The sequence below is a fragment of the Myotis myotis genome, unplaced genomic scaffold (genome assembly GCF_014108235.1).
Source record: "Myotis myotis isolate mMyoMyo1 unplaced genomic scaffold, mMyoMyo1.p scaffold_m19_p_3, whole genome shotgun sequence".
Taxonomy (NCBI): domain Eukaryota; kingdom Metazoa; phylum Chordata; class Mammalia; order Chiroptera; family Vespertilionidae; genus Myotis; species Myotis myotis.
This window is the reverse complement of record NW_023416335.1, coordinates 173,038,316-173,051,790: the sequence shown is the minus strand read 5'-3', so window position 1 is coordinate 173,051,790 and position 13,475 is coordinate 173,038,316. Positions and strand designations below refer to the sequence as shown.

Here is a 13,475-nt window from a genome sequence, read left to right as displayed (position 1 = left end):
AACAAAGCAACATTGCTTGGCTTAAAGCTTTAAGGTCATCTTATAAAAATGTATTCCTAAAAACTTTCTCCAAGAGGTCATCCAGCTCTATTGCTAAATAGGCCCAGCAGGAGAAGATTTGTATCTCTAGGTCAAGCCATTCTTCAGTTGAAGAATTCTAACTTTTAAAAGATTTTGCATATTGATACAGAATATGTTTCCTTGTAACTTTATAACTAATCCTGCTTTTTTTCCCCTTTGAAATTACATAAAGTACATCTACATACCATATTTACATGTTAGTCTTTCCCAGTATTCGATGGAATATGGGTTATTGCAAATTCAATTCTTAAATGGGCATGAGAATATTGTAATGTTATGGGAAGGTGGTTTCTTGAGAGTTTATTAATATATTTAGGAAACAGTAACCAAAGCAATGACATTATCGGATGACGAACAAACAAAAATGTACCGAAGACTCTGAAATGTTTGGTTGGTCTTTGATGTTGCTGCCCTAAAAATGGGTGGGGTAGGGAGAGGGGAAGCTTAGGCACAGAACAGAGCAGATGCAATTCCAAGAAACTGGGTTTGACTGGTGGCTGGGAGGCTCAAGGCTTCATTTTGAAGTTTATTTGAACCAAAGGGTGAGGAAACATCAACCACTGTGAACAGCCCCAGGCTTTCAGAGCTATTATTTTTAATCTATATGAAAATAGTATCTTTCTATTGGCTTGCTGCTTGACATTGAGATTCAAGGAATGATTTCCATTTTAAGAGAGGAAAACAACACAGTCTGTGAAGCTATTTACAAAACAGATTCCATCAAAAAGGGATCCGAACAGTGTGAAAACTCTGTTGAGCTTCATGCTTTTTCTAAAAAAGGTAGTAGAGTGGGTGGAATTAAAAATTTTCTTTCAAGTTATAGTGTATGCTCAAGATTCTCGACTATTTCTGTATTGTCAACTCACTGGACTTTAATTTGGTTTAATGTGTATTTATTGAGTCCTGAATGTGTACCAGGCCCTGTGCTGGCTATGGAAAATCAACACAGAGATGTAGGTTCTGACCTCAGGAGGCTCACTATGGTGAGGGAAGCAGGCCTGTAAATGAGAAATATTCTGTCCAAACACGGTTGTGAGTAGGAGTGTGAGCATTGGGCCCTGTAGGAGCATACACAAAGGACATCTGTACCAGTCTGACAGGCTCAGGGAAACATCCTCAAGGAAATGATGGAGAGTGGTGGATGTGAATGAACCTACAAATAAAAGATACCATGACCCCTTGAGACACAGCTAGTAGTTCAGTGTGGCTGAAGCATGTATCAAAGCTGAGAGAGATAAAATTATAAGGGCTAGACAGATGAACAGAGAGCAGATCTTGAAATGTTCCATGTTTGCTTATAAACTAAGAAGGAAGAAAATGCAAATGAATTCTCGTTCATATTTTTTGATGTCAGGTGATAGTGTACCTATGTAAGGCCTTAGTTTTTCCTGTGCTATATTTCACCATTTCAGTAGCATGAAACTCAATAAATATTTAAATGAATGGATAAATGAATTTTGAACCTTGACTCTACTATTCCTCAAATCAGATACCCGTTAGTCAATTTCTTTTCTTGACACTTCAGTCTCCTTACGTCCTCTTCCCACAAAAATATATTATTTGTCTTTAAGGAATTTTCATTATAGAAGGGAATAGAATGTTATAGCAGTAAGACCTCCCCACTGCAAACATGGTCTACCAGTAGGGAGGAAGAATGGCTATTTGGATCTTCTACAGGCTGGAGAAAAAGAGACATTGATTCCAAGTAATTCAGGGACTGCTGGAAAGTTTTGCTGAAAGCAGCATTTGAGTTGAGGCTTGATGGATGAGCAGAATTTTGACAGGTGTGGACAGAGGTTTCATGTGAGACAGTGCTTTGTACATGATTAAATGCTAAACCAAAGTCATTACTATGGTTTAGAAAATAGTTATAGGAAATAGATGATCAAATGTAGGCAAAATTTTGAATATTTATGTATTCCTTCTTAGAAAGTTAATTGGAGTTTAGTCATCAACTGGTGGGTGGATTTCTGAACTAAAACACAAATATATAATAACTACATGTCTCCACATTTCTTCTCTACAGCCAAATTCATATTAATCAAATCCTTTTCCCTTGTTCCTAAGCAGAAGCAAGAATACATTAAAAATTGTAAATATTAGCATAGAATTTGCAGTCAACCCATCCTATTACAAAGGCAGTTGCAAAGGTCTAACCTTCTGTGCTCTTGTCCACACTATGTGCAGGCCTGAGTACTTCCCCCAGGATGGATAACCAGCACTAGGAAAGACAGTAAATGCTTGTAAGCATCATCATTTCTTCTGTCCTTGTTTACTGTCCCCACATTTACTGTTGCCTACACATCTATGCAGGTACATGCATGTGTGAAGGCATGTAATCACCTCCAACACACACGCATGCGCAACCCACTTGGAAATACACAATGCACAGGTACAATTCAAAGGTGAATATACAGAACACTCTTCCAGTACCCAAAATATAAATTCTTATTGCTTTCATTTTTAAGGTAGAATGTAGTGCAAAATCCTGTTTCAAAAGTGTTTTATTTCATTTAGTTTTGTTTTTATTTACTATAATTGGTCAAAGACAATTTCAAATGTAAGATCCTGTCATTTGTGAATTCTTTTTCTCAGACTATCCTGAGTCAGGACCTATAGCTATCAGATGCCTCAAAGCTTCATTAATCTCTTCTCCCCTGCTGCCTGCCTGCCTTTTGACCATTTCACTTCTAATTAGCCTGAGAGCAGGTGGAGAAAAAGATGTTGCTAATTTCTATTCATGCTCTTCACAGTTCTGGTTTACAGGAGGGATGAATAAATATGGGAAAAGTATTGTATGCTGCTGTTTTAAGATTTTACTGATGTCTCTCAGTCTAGATACACTGAAATTTAGGCTTATCTTGAAATATTAAGTTACTAATGTAACATTCTTAATGATCAATCTTTCCTTCAATTCACTTTTAATAACTCAACTGATGACCTGCTGATAGAGACAACAAACAAGTAACAAATGACAGGAGGATAAGAGCTTGGACACACACAGGCATGAGGACACATAACAAAGAAACTCAGACATTCACAGAACAATGGAACTCTGGGTTGTTCTCCCATTTCCCCCTATCCTCCTGGTTCTCAGATCAAGAAAATGCTAAGAGTATGTGACTGGTTTGGAGTTATGACTGAGCTAATGACCTGCCTTTTTAATAAGAAGCTAAGATTTTTCACTTGCTGACCAATCTCCCAGAAGGCCCTTGAATAGCTCAGTCTATTAAGTTCATTAAGTAATCTCCTCCCATCAAGCTTCAGAGTGTGCCCTAATTAAAATAAATTTTATTGAGAGAACCACAGGATAGTGCTGTAAGGAGTTTTAGAATTATCACCCCAATAAATGGGTGATGAAAATTAGGTTTATGTATTTAAGTGATATTTTGCCCAAATCAGTTAGTCAAGATGAAAGCTCAGGTCTTTTGACTCATTTTATGGCATGTGAAGTGAGTTATGCTCCTTCCTACTGGTGAAGCTTCTAGAAGTTTTATAACCAGCCTATTTAAAAATGCCCAGCACATATATAATCCTTTGGATTTAGATTTCAAATCATTAATTTAAAACTACTATATGTTCTCAGAAAATTAAAAAATTAAAAGTACCTATAATTCTTCATCTCTCTATACTGTCATATGATGACCTAATCCATCAATCACAGTCTTGGTAGCTCCATGTAATGTTTAGGGATTTGAAAGTTTGTTCTTAATGAATTCAAAGGGTTTTTTAGTGATTGTTGCTGTTTTATCAGAGCTCCCTACTTTAAAAAAATAAGTTTATTGATTTTTTAGAAAGAGGAAGAAGAGAGAAACATTGATGTAAGAGCCTAACATAAATCAACTGCCTCCTACACAGCCCCTACTGGGGACTGAGCTCGCAACCCAGGCATGTGCCCTGCAAGCAACCTCTAGGTGCACTGGACAACGCCCAACCAGGGCTGGGCTCCTGACTTTTTAAAAATCTTCTGGTGCAGAGTTATTTTCTAAAGTGCATGTCAAATCTGCTTATCTCTAAATTATGGAATATGTCTTTTGCTATTGTTGAAATGATGGACTAGTCAATTTTGTTAATTTTAAGTACATTCGGATTTTAATATTTTTTAAGTTTTTAAAAAATATATATTTTTATTGATTTCAGAGAGGAAGGGAGAGGGAGAGAGAGAGAGAGAGAGAGAGAGAGAGAGAGAGAGAGAGAGAGAAACAGCAATGATGACAGAGAGAATCGGCTGCCTCCTACAGGCCCTACACTGAGGCTCGAGCCCGCAACCCGGTCTTGTGCCCTTGACAGGAATTGAACCCGGGAAACTACAGTCCACAGGGAGATGCTCTATCCACTGAGCAAAACCGGTAGGGCTTTTTTTAATGTTTTAATAATAAAATTGATAACTAAATAAAAGGTGTTTTATTTAGCGTTTGTCAAAATTATTTTTGTAGAAATGTTGAGTTACCAAACTTGTTCTCTGTCAAAATAACTGAACCTGTGTTATAATTTCCATTAACTTATTTCGTAAGATGAAGATCTCTGAAAGAGGAGCTATTTTTAAGCCAACCCTGAGCATATTCCTTCCTTCATCCTTCCTCCTAATTTGTAAGGTCAATGATATCGACCTCTTTGACTAAATAGCAAATCCTATCTCTATGAAATCAGCTTATCTAAATACATTAGGAATGCTCAGCAGCCTGTTTCATGGAAATTAAATTAGTGAATAACTTTGTGATGAGAAAATCATGAGGTCATGGCCACTCTTGCTTGAAACTAAATGAGCAAATCTTTAGAACAGTTTGTTTTTGCTCTTTCCATGATAAGACCTCAGTGGCCATGTCTCTCAGATATTGGTAGTCAGAGCATCTCCAAGACACGGGAAGTAAGAGCAATGCCAGGTAATGGGATCAGGGGTGGTTTAATAAAGTGTGAAATAAGCAACAATCCTTCCTTATGAGATTTGAAGATGTTTCCTTTAAAACTGTTCAGAGTTCTGTGATATATATTAGAACACTGTTTGGAGACTTCTGTTTATTATGTTTGAATTTTTTTTTTCTTAAACTACATACAAACATTTTCAGACAGTAAAACATTTTACTGTATGAAAAGAATTGTTGGGAGTCACATCAATGTAAAAAAATAATTTTAATATAGGTATTTACCCTACTCTCCATTGGAAAAACACTTCTACTTGGCGGGCCCTTACTCTGGTTGTGAGACTGAAATCTGAGTTATGAACATTGTCAGGATGACCATCTATGAAAAGAGTAGACAGCGTAGCCCAGGCTTGGACTGCGGTTTCTCTCAATTTCCCTTTCACATCTTCCAAAGAAGCCCTTTCTAGCAGTTTTGTACTCAAGTCTTCCCTTGTCAAAGGGAAGGGAGAGCTTAAGAAAAGATCTAATGAAGAAAAGCCATTTAGAAAAACAGCAGCAACAACAACTTGGTGCAAACTCTTACATGAGTATGTTTATAAAATGTCTAATTTTTAAAAGTCACAAGTCTTTCATCTCAGCACCTCCCTATATTCTGTGGAATGAAAGTTTTTGCTGTTTTTTTTTTTCATTTTTAAATATATTTTTTATTGTTGCCGGTTTTTACATAACTTTCAGGTATTAGCACAGGCAATGAAGGAATACTGGGTGGGAAGGTGGAGTGAGGTGCACAGCAACGGCAAGTAATCTTCTGTGGCATTTGTCATTGCACAGCCCCTAACAGCAACTTTCACAACATTTAGGGAGTCATAACCAGTATTTTCACAATGGTAACAATCTCTGCTCTCGTTATGCAGTCTTGGATAAATCTCTCAGCCCCTCAGTCTTGGTTTCATCTTCTAGGCAATGGCAAGACAACACTTGGTATTTACTAATCTTACCCACAGAACTAACATCATCTAGGCTTCTGATAATTATTGACAGCCATACAAAAGATAGATTTGTAACTGAGATTTCCCCATGCGTAGCCATTTACCCCTGCTAGGCTTGGGCACACTTATTTAGGTAAGAAAAGGCACATCTTTCATTTTCGCTTATCAATTCAAAGGAAAAAATCACTGATATTTGACAAGAAAGAAAGAAAAAAATAATATTGATTTCATTTATTTTTGTTATTTTGGACTGATGAAGATACATAAAAAATATGTAGGTTAATAAACTATACTGGCATAAATATGTAAGCTCAGTGAAGGAAGTCATCAGACTCCATGTCATTATGAATAAAATTTACAGAGCAAATAGTTATCCTTTTAAAGATTTTAATACATACTTAAAAATGGACACTTTAATATTACATAATTATATAATATTGATACTGTTAGATATGTGGATGTATATATTTTTCTTTTCAGTAAAATAGTTTCATGCTTATAAAAGTCACCCTAAGTCAACTTGGGACAAAGAGAACAACATACAGTAAAAATAAACCAAGTAGTAAATATATAAGTAAGGAAAAATGTTATAAAGCAGTTACATTGTTGACACAAAAGAAAAAAATAAATAAATACACTTTTCTATTATTTGAAGGCAATTCACAATCATTTCCAGGAATTCTGTGAGAATTTAAGGCCATTTGTTCTAAAGAAATGCTTTAATTTGGACACAACATCACAAAACTGTAATTCTTGTAAAAACTGTACGTGCAAAAACTCTTCACAATTAATTGTGGACAGGCAGATTCGTATATAGGAGTAGGTTATTTCACAAATGTGTTGTGCACTAAGTCACATGGTTGTGTATATTTCACTGGGAATTTCACAAAAGAACTTCCAGCTTGTGCACCCTGTGTGGCAACGTGGAAAGGTGATAGGAAACCAGAAAGAGAGACAGTATCCCTTTGAATTAAAATATCTAGACAAGATATAGTGGAATAAAAAGTTTTAAAACTTCTGCTACATGGTTCACAGTTAAATATTTTGGGTTTTAGTCTTTCTAGATAGCATTATAATATAAAGATGCTACTTTTTACACAAACACACAGTATTTTCTGTGCATTTACAGTTCACAACGTTTTGACTTTTTAAAAATGTCTATTTAGCAGCACAAAACATAAACTGACTGCAGTCTAAATTTAGAACCCAAACTCCATGGAAAATGCATGTTCTTATAGGATACACACCTGCTAAGCTGAACTCCCATCCTTGGCCAATGCAGAGGAACTGACTACTGAGCAGATGCAGCTTCATAAAACAACTCACTCACGGAAGAAATATGAAAGTATCTTCCCTTTCCTTTGTTTGCGACTGTATTTGTCCAGACAGTCATCCAAAGAGATATTGCTCTTGTAATTATAGCTATTGCAATTTAGAAGACAAAGGATTCATTATTCAAAACTCTTATTCTTAAGAACAGTTATAAAAGTATTGAAATTTAAAAAGTAGGAACATGTAAACATTGATACAGAGAGACTGCTTCCCAATACACACAGCAGTCGAGGACAATATTTGAGTTAAAAACAGAGTTTGTGCTTTTTCCCAACAACACATTGGAAATTAGCTGTTTCTGTCCAAAAAAAAAAAAAAAAAAAAAAGGTAAAGATTCAGAGAAGACATCCATATTTTGCATTCAAACAATGTTTCTGTTGCTCATGCAACAACCATATTTACAGTTTTGGTTTAGGAAGAGAATAAGTTTGGATCCCAGAAAGCCTATTAACCAGGACTGCTGAAGCCAAGCGGAGAACGGTTCCATTCCCTGGTTCCTTACAGAGCACCAGGACCAAGCCTGACTCAGCAGTTCCAACTGACATGTAGTTAACATGAACGTTTCGAGCACAGTCATATCTGAGTCTGTAACACGTGTGTAGGTGGGGTGTACGGGGGAGGCGCCGGCGATGGCTTGATTCCTCGGGCCCTCATGTAAGAGAGAAACTGCTCAGGGATCTCAGCTAGGACATCCTTAGCCAGTCTAGCCATGCTCAGTATGTGGTTTCCGCTTCTGTCGATATAATCCCTGAAAGGCACAAACTAGAAAGCAGAGGTGAAAGAAAGTTAGTTCACAGACTCCAGCATGGTAGTTAATAGACACAAAAAATCAGCACATGTCAATATCTGGTTGTAGGAGTATCAGAGAAGCTCAGAGTTCTGGTGAGGTGGACAATAATTACTGTGCCTGGTAAAGACATTTGGTTCATTACCAACAACTATAACAGTGACCATAACTTTCTAATATAAACTTTACCTAAAAAGGGATGTAGCCCTGGTTGGTTTGGCTCAGTGGTGAGAGTGTCAGTGCATTACCAAAGGGTTGTGGATTTGATGCCTAGTCAAGGACATGTATCTAGGTTTCTGGTTCAATCCTGGTTGGGCCATGTGGGAGACAACCAATTGATGCCTCTTTCTCCCATCAATATTTCTCTCTCTCTCTCTCTCTCTCTCTCTCTCTCTCTCTCCCCCTTTCATCCTTCCCTCCCTCCCTTTCACTCTCTATAAATCAATGGAAGAAATATCCTCAAGTGAAGATTAACAACAACAACAAAATTGTGTATTTGTGTTCTATGTCCCCTGCCCCCCAATAACTCGTCTCCTTGTCCTGACATGCCTATCATGTTGCTACCTACATGTGTTTTGCAGTTCTGAGTTCTCTACCTGGCCTGACTCCCAATAGGATAGAGCACTGAACCTCTTCAGGGCTCACTTTCTGTCCAATGGAGTTAATCCATGTCTAATTCAGATTTCAAAGCACAACTACCACCCAATGCACAGAAAAAAAAAAATGTATATCGTTAAAGACTCCTAAACACATGTAAAGTATTTTTCATTAGAACTAGAGCATCAAATCATAGGGACATGAATGTGAAATTCACAGTTCGCATTAGTGGGAACTTGAAATACATAGGGCAAAAGTAGGCGGAAGCATACCTATATGACAACAATTTTCCCCTCTCTGTCTGAGGAAGAAAACTCAACTTTTAGAAAGTGTGCTAGAAAGGTGCCAGAGCTTACTCTTACCCTGAAAGTAGCTAAGTAAGAGTAAGAAAAAACTAATAGAATATCATTTTCAGCTGAGAAGTGGAGGATGTGAACTTTTGTGAAGTTGCATTACCTAACTATATGGATAAAACTTGATGTTTTTAATAAAAAAAAAATCAAAGAGGTGAAAAAAAAAGCTAAGGTCTATTTTCTCTCTGAAACTATGATTAAACAAGTGAGACAATAGGAATCAACATAGTTAAGGGTTAATGAAAAAATATGTCTAATTGTAGCTATAATTTACTTCATCCTTATTTTAAAAGGTATAGTATTTTAAAAATTAACATTTAGTAATATTAGTAAGGTTTAGTGTACATCTAATTATCTTTTAAGCTGTTTCTTAAAGGATTCATCCGCCCCCCAAAAAAATATGTAGCTAATACCTGCATTTTAGGGAAATAGTTGATACTGCCTTAAGGGAGAAGGAAATCTGGCCTTCCTTGTCTTTCCTTTACCTAGAGTTTGCCTTGTATTTTTATTTAATTCTTTACCTTTCTTCTACGCCAGGGGTATCAAACTCACTTACCTTTTCACCACTATTCTCACAAACCCTGGAATTAGATTTCCTAGGTTCAGTGGCTGGTTCTTCTACTTATTAGCTGCATGAACTTGGACAAGTTATTTTTCACTCTTTGCCTTGGTTTCCTCTTTTATAAAATGAGGATAATAATAATACCTATTTATTAGGTTATTATATAAGTAAGTTACCATGTAAAGTGCTTAAAACCATATTTAACTCATAATATGTACTATATATAATAGTTATTATTATCATTATTCATCAATTTATATTTATTTACATGTTCAATATAAATATAAAACTACCTTCTTAAAAGTTTTATATTTATGCCCTAGCTGGTTTGGCTCAGTGGATGGGGCGTCGGCCTGCGGACTGAGGGGTCCCAGGTTCGATTCTGGCCAAGGGCACATGCCTGGGTTGCAGGGCTTGATCCCCAGTGGGGGGCATGCAGGAGGCAGCCGATCAATGATTCTCTCTCATCATTGATGTTTCTATCTCTCTCTCCCTCTCCCTTCCTCTCTGAAATCAATAAAGAAATATGTTTTGTAAAAAAGTTTTATATTTACATTCTTATTAATTTGATCTCTTTCAGATTTAAGTACAATGTCAGTATTATAATCTAAAATAGTAATTCATGGTCTTTTTGTAATTTTAAAACACCTGTTAAAAAACCCTCAAGATGAAGGACCCAGTTTGCACTCTGTCTCTGGGCCTTTCTCTTCCCCTTCCCTTCTTCTCCCCCTCACCTTCCCCCAGACCCCCTGCATTACCTTGCCTTTTCCTCTCCTAAGCTCCAGGGGCCCTTCCTTTGCTTTTATTGCTGGGGTCCAACCCCAGCAGGTCCAGGGGTCCCCAAAGGTGTGGACGGAGTCGGCAAAGAAGGAATGACATGGAGGCAGTGTTCAGTTGATCAGCAGCCTAGCCAGGATCTCCAGCCAGGATCTCCAGCCAAGTTCTGGTCTGGATCTCCAGAGAGGTTCTGCTTAGGATCTCCAGCCAGGTTCTGTGTCCATGTTCCCTCGCTAGGTTCTCCAGCCAGGATCTGTCCAGGTTCTCCAGCCAGGTTCAGTCACCAGGTTCTAGTCAGGTTCTCTTGCCAATTTCTGTAGTCAGGTCAGTCCAGGATCTTTTGCCATGTTCTCTCGCTAGGTTCTGTCTCTAGGTTCTGAGGCCAGTTTCTGTCCAGGATCTTTTGCCATGTTCTCTCCAGCGAAGTTCTTCTGTCTCTAGAGAACGTTCTGTGTAGGTTCTGTGCCTAGGTTCTGTCTCTCCTGGTTCCGTATTCTAAGTTCTGTGTTCTAAGCTCTGTATTCTAAGTTCTGTGTTCTAAGTTCTGTGTCTTGCTGTCTTATTACATCTGTATTTATACCAGTTGATTCAATCCTATCAATCTCTATTACAAAGGTTAGGGCGTTTCTTATCTCCATTCCAGGGAGTAAAGATTATGTAGCTTAAGCATGATTGTTCATAGTTAAAGTGATTAATTACCTGCCTGGCACTTAGTTAAGAGGTTTTATTCCCTCCCTAACTTCAGGGGAAAATCCCTACCTGGGGAAACACCCTTTCTCAGAGACCTTGGTTAAAACACATAGTGCCAAGAAGGTGAGCAAACATATTAAGAACAGTATGCCATATATGCCAGGTCCCTTGAAACAGCAAGCATGGACCGGCTCCCGGCAAATTCCCCCTTTTTTATTTTTTAAAAGCAGGCATTAAAAAGAAAAACCCCAAATGCTCTCTTGTATCCATTTTAAGAGTAGGATTGGCGCTTTCCGCTATTACCTGAGTCCTGATCTATCACCCCAGGGAGAGCTTGCCAATCCTGCACTTTCCCGGGGTGGAAAGGCTGCAGTGGGGTTAAGGATAAGGCTCCTTGGGCCTACCTTCTCCCATGCCTTTACATTTACCTTTCCTTCCTCAGAAAAGCATGGACATACTTCTTGTATAAAACGTTCTGTCTGACTGGGAGTAACCTTAATTCCTCTGCTAGCAAGCATATGTGTTAAAAGATCAATACAGAGTCATATTTCTTTAGACTCAGTATGGCACATCTTCTTAATCTAAAGATCAATACAGAGTCTTCTTTCTTTGGACTCAGTATGGCACATCTTCTCAATCTGAGAATCAATACAGAGTCTTCTTTCTTTGGACTCAGTATGGCACATCTTCTCAATCTAAGTTCTGTACTATCCACCTTCTTACCCTACTTATCCTCTATAGGGGGGTCTGCAGTACCCTGGTGGAGTCCTATCCGTCCCGAGTGTGGGGTTCTCAATGGGGGGGAGGGGCTTACCTAGGGGAATCCTGTTCCAGGGGTTCCCAAAGGTGTGGACAGAGTCGGCGAAGACTATCCACCCTCTTCCTACGGTGGAGTCCTATCCATCCCGAGAGTGGGGCGCTTACCTAGGGGTCCCTGTTCGGGCGCCATATGCCAGAGTCCAACCCCAGCAGGTCCAGGGGTCCCCAAAGGTGTAGACGGAGTCGGCGAAGAAGGAAGGACACGGAGACAGTGTTCAGTTGATCAGCAGCCTAGCCAGGATCTCCAGCCAGGATCTCCAGCCAAGTTCTGGTCTGGATCTCCAGCGAAGTTCTGCTTCAGATCTCCAGCCAGGTTCTGTGTCCATGTTCTCTTGCTAGGTTCTCCAGCCAGGTTCAGTCCAGGTTCTCCAGCCAGGTTCAGTCACCAGGTTCTAGTCAGGTTCTCTTGCCCATTTCTGTAGTCAGGTTCAGTCTAGGATCTTTTGCCATGTTCTCTCCAGCGAAGTTCTTCTGTCTCTAGTTCTGAGTAGGTTCTGTGTTCTAAGCTCTGTATTCTAAGTTCTGTCTCTTGCTGTCTTGTTACATCTGTATTTATACCAGTTGATTCAATCCTATCAATCTCTATTACAAAGGTTAGGGCGTTTCTTATCTCCATTCCAGGGAGCAAAGATTATGTAGCTTAAGCATGATTGTTTGTAGTTAAAGTGATTAACTACCCACCTGGCACTTAGTTAAGGAGTTTTATCCCCTCCCTGACTTCAGGGAAAAAATCCCTACCTGGGGAAACAACCTTTCTCAGAGAGGAGACCTTGGTTAAAACACATAGTGCCAAGAAGGTGAGCAAACATTTTAAGAACAGTATGCCATATATGCCAGGTCCTTTGAAACAGCAAGGATGGACTGGCTCCCGGCACTTTTATAACTTGTTTCCTGGGCCTACTCAGCCCAGCTGGCTTACTTCTACTACCTCAGTGACTTTCTAAATAAACTTTCTCTTATAATTTGAAAAATGCACACACACCCAAACACCTGTTGTTTCACCTTTCCAGCAAATGCTGTAAGATGTGTTAAATTTTTATTAAATTAAAATGTATTCTTAAGAATGTTACCAATATTCTGGAATATCAAAACTAAGAACCATGATCATTGTTCTCACAATGTATACAGTTATACTTACCTAAAAATAATTTTGTAAATAACAGATAATAATATATACATATATATCAGATTTAACATGCTTGTTAGGTGGCGGCACAGATATGCCCTGAGTATTAAGGGACTGCCCCGGGTTGAAAATCACTGTAATAGCAAGTTGGGTCTCATGTGTGTTGGGTGTAGAAAAAAATGTTGAGAACTTTCTACTCATAACCTAGGTTATCTAAACCTTTTCCAAAGAGACATTCATCAACTCAGTCATGTCAGGAAGTACTCTCCTGAGAAATGAAAAATGACAAGTCACTCTTCATTTCCTCTACTTGGTACTAATGTTCAATCTTACAGTTTTCATGAAAAATATATGCCCTCTTACTTAAACTATTGCTCAAACCCTTCTACAGTCACAACTTTCCCCTTAACATCTCAGACCATTCTGTTTATAATCTCTTTTAATCACTCATTTCTGATCATCATACTTGGGGACCTCCTCTTTGGAATAATGCTCACACA

General features: G+C 38.4%; 1 protein-coding gene across 15 annotated transcripts in view; it reads right to left on the bottom strand.

Moving 5' to 3' along the window:
- Positions 1–6,136: 6,136 nt before the first annotated feature.
- CPNE8 (copine 8) overlaps positions 6,137–13,475 on the bottom strand; it is a 197,581-nt gene continuing 190,242 nt past the window's right edge. For 13 of the 15 annotated variants that reach the window (XM_036301658.1, XM_036301655.1, XM_036301653.1 and 10 more), the window contains one exon: positions 6,137–8,026. In XM_036301658.1, the coding sequence (XP_036157551.1) occupies positions 7,838–8,026 (189 nt within the window). In that variant the 3' untranslated portion in view covers positions 6,137–7,837. The remainder of the gene's footprint in view (positions 8,027–13,475) is intronic. The other 2 variants (XM_036301657.1, XR_004966369.1) reach the window with 2 other exon arrangements.